At 39.2% G+C, this 3,127-nt stretch overlaps 1 protein-coding gene across 1 annotated transcript in view; it reads right to left on the reverse strand.

Annotated features, from left to right (window-relative positions):
• Window positions 1-1,317: 1,317 nt before the first annotated feature.
• LOC106951556 (collagenase 3-like) overlaps window positions 1,318-3,127 on the reverse strand; it is a 21,647-nt gene continuing 19,837 nt past the window's right edge. Inside the window, exons 6-8 of the mRNA XM_015039184.1 lie at window positions 1,820-1,979; window positions 1,559-1,662; window positions 1,318-1,457 (exon numbers count right to left, since the gene is read on the reverse strand). Of these exons, the coding sequence (XP_014894670.1) occupies window positions 1,348-1,457; window positions 1,559-1,662; window positions 1,820-1,979 (374 nt within the window). The 3' untranslated portion in view covers window positions 1,318-1,347. The remainder of the gene's footprint in view (window positions 1,458-1,558; window positions 1,663-1,819; window positions 1,980-3,127) is intronic.

The following is a 3,127-nucleotide window of genomic DNA, read 5'->3' on the forward strand; positions in this document are numbered from 1 at the left end:
CTGCAGGCCCCATTTAAATTTCTTCAGGAATTTTCTAGTTTATTTTATTGTGATTGTACCAACACAGAGTAGAACAAAACCATAAATACATAATTGTGTGAAGAAAAGGGTTTTATTTTTTCCACAAATCTAAAGATCATGTTTGTCGAACAAATTCTCATTTTCAACAACCTGTTCAGAAAACGTACAACAGAAAACAGGAAAATATCACAAAGCAGAGTAAAAGAACAGAATCTAAATAACTACAAAAGTTTCCAGTTCTTTTTTCTGCTGCAGTGAGATCAAGTAAAACTCTCTACTCTGTGATATTTACCATTTCTTGACTTTATTTTTTGTCTGAAGGTTTACATGTAAATATGTTACCTACTGTAAACAGCAGTAGGAATGATCTCAGAGTGGAAAATATAAATAAAACTCCCCTCGGCATTGTTTACCTAACTTTTTCTTCAGAGCCACCATGGAAAAAATCCCCTCTCTCCTTCCCTTCAGTTGGACAAATTTGTGCAATCTTCCATATAGCATGCATGCACAGGATCTGGAAGCTGATAGAGGCTTAATTTACTGTGACAAGCTGAATACCCTGGCATGAAAGTAAAGCTGAACGAGACCATAACCTGAAATCAGCCAGTCTCAGCTCTGCAGCTTGTAATATTACAATTTAAAAGTGTTTCCTGCGGTTTCTGTGGTTGTGTAATCAAATGAGTACTGATTACAGAACCCATCCCTGTTTATTCACCCCAACAAGAGAGAAACGCCATAAAAACAGAAACATTTTCTCTCCGACTGTTTCTGCTGGCTAAATTACTTTTGATAACACAGCTTGTAAGCGAGTGCAACCAAAAGCTTTTTCCAGCTAAGTAGTGCAACCCTCCCCCACCTGTTGCTGTGAGATACAATTTAACAGACTGAAAGAATGAAGAAACAGTTTGAATCTAAAAGTGAAACAATTTAGAAAAACGTGGACCAACTTGTGATGTTGTTGCAATATTGATGCATTTAACAAATATAGGAAGTGTTTATTTTTTCATGACATGTCATTTTATTTTTATTACTTTTTTGTGCATACAGTCAAAAAGTGCTGGAAGTGGGACATACAAAAACACTTCTTTTTACTATTTGATTTGATTTATTTAAATAGAAATAAAAATAGCAACGCAAACAAAACAGACATAATCAAATAGTACAAATAACATAAATGTAAAACTTAAAAAACCACTATCATTAAAAAAAAATCCACATTAATAGAATATAAAATGACAACACAACAGTATAAATAGGTTCTATCATGAATTATGGACGGAATCCTGTAATTAATTGAACCTTCATTGGTTTTCTTCAAAAGCTGATCTAGTAGTTGGTGCAGGGCAGGAAGTAGCTGTTTCTCAGCAGACGCAGCATCCGCCCCGTCCTCAAGCTGAACTCGTACATGTAGGGTCCACTGTAGAGGTAGGTGAAACCTGCAGAGCAGAGATGATACGTGTTAGTGAGGAAAAATGAACTGGATTGGACAGAATCATTTCATCAATTCACTAATCATGTGCTTTTGGAAGCGACTCACCTCTGTACTGTAAAGCTGCTGTCACCTTCCTGGTCATTCCAGAGAAGGTTTCATCAACTCGCTTTGGGAATCCTGAGTCCATCGTCTTTGTAGTCTCATCATAGCTGAAAAGGACAAGATAAAATATGGTCATTATTTCTTATTAAAAAGCAGAAAAGCACGTTGCTGGGTGCAAACTAGAAGAGGAAAATCCAAAAGACTGCTGGACTCTACTTGAAATTCAACATTTTACAAATGATTTCTGGTCTTGCTTGAACACACCTGTAGTAATTGCTGCCAACGAAGAACAGAGTCTTGCCAGTCTCTGGGTCATTGAGGGCCGCATCAACTTTCTTGATGTTCTTGGGCAAACCAAAGCTGGAAATCGATTTGGGATAATCCCGTACCAGATCATAGCCACTGAAAGCCCAAACTTGACGACCTGACAAGAAAAAGTTTGAAGTAGTTATTTGGGTAAAGGCTTTTGGGTTGCGTATAAAAATACCATCAGTCAACAAAGACAGAAATAAAATACCTTTAAAGAGAAAGACTCTGTCTGACTGCTGACTCTCGTAAGCAGCATCAATACTGTCAGGGGCGTTGGGCCAGAAGTTTGTTATGCGAATTTGCAGAGGGTTGTCCCGCTGAGAGTACCTACGCCAGAAAAATCTGAGAAAAGACATAGAGAAACTTAAAACACATGTTGGAGCCATTTTTTGCAAGATAAATTGTTGACTCCAGCTTCAAATTAATAGAAAATTAAGTTTCTGCTCTATCTGTTTTTGAAGAACAACATCTCTCCTCGTAGCGTGGCAACAGCATCCAAGACCAGGGAGGAATCACAGACATCAGGAGTGGGGGGAGCAGTTGGTCCAGGAGGAATTGGATCCTCATTTTTGCCTGGAGAATAGATGGTATATTACATTAAATCTCAGGAATCAATAATGGATAGGTTCTGAAAGAAGTTTAGTCTAATGCTAGTTTGTTCAAACATGGATTTTATGATACTGACCATAAAGTGACTGGATGCCTCTGACATCATCTTGTGGCAGAACAAACGTGTCTGGGTCTTGGTACGAGTACACAGGGGCCATGAGAGCACCAGGGTCGTTGGAGTGGGACAAACCCAGAGAGTGGCCGAACTCATGGGCTGCAACCAGGAAGAGGACAAAGCCTAGGAAACGGAGGATGAGTTACACCTCTTATTGGACCAATCAAGTTGTAAAAAGTGTTGAGAGAGTAGTCACTGACGATGAGAAAGAACAAACTTACCTCTGTTAGAGCGGAAGGTGAAGGTCTCATCTTCGTCAAAGTGGGCATCTCCTCCGATGCCAGGAGAAGGAGCGAAAGCATGGGCAAGAGTCCGGCCAGGTCCATCAAATGGGTTAAAATCACCATGTGCTGTTAGAAAGGACATCTTTTATTAAGATTGAAACAATCAAAGAACATCCAAAACAGAAAACTTAAAAAGAGTTTGATACTCACCACCACGACTAAAGGAGATCATGATGTCTGCTATGCCACTGTAGATCCTTGTGAATCTGAGGGGAGTAACTCTGGCCCAAACCTGAAGAGCTTTCTCAATGGATT

Source organism: Poecilia latipinna, unplaced genomic scaffold (genome assembly GCF_001443285.1).
Source record: "Poecilia latipinna isolate Pla-1442-1.1 unplaced genomic scaffold, P_latipinna-1.0 Scaffold465, whole genome shotgun sequence".
Taxonomy (NCBI): domain Eukaryota; kingdom Metazoa; phylum Chordata; class Actinopteri; order Cyprinodontiformes; family Poeciliidae; genus Poecilia; species Poecilia latipinna.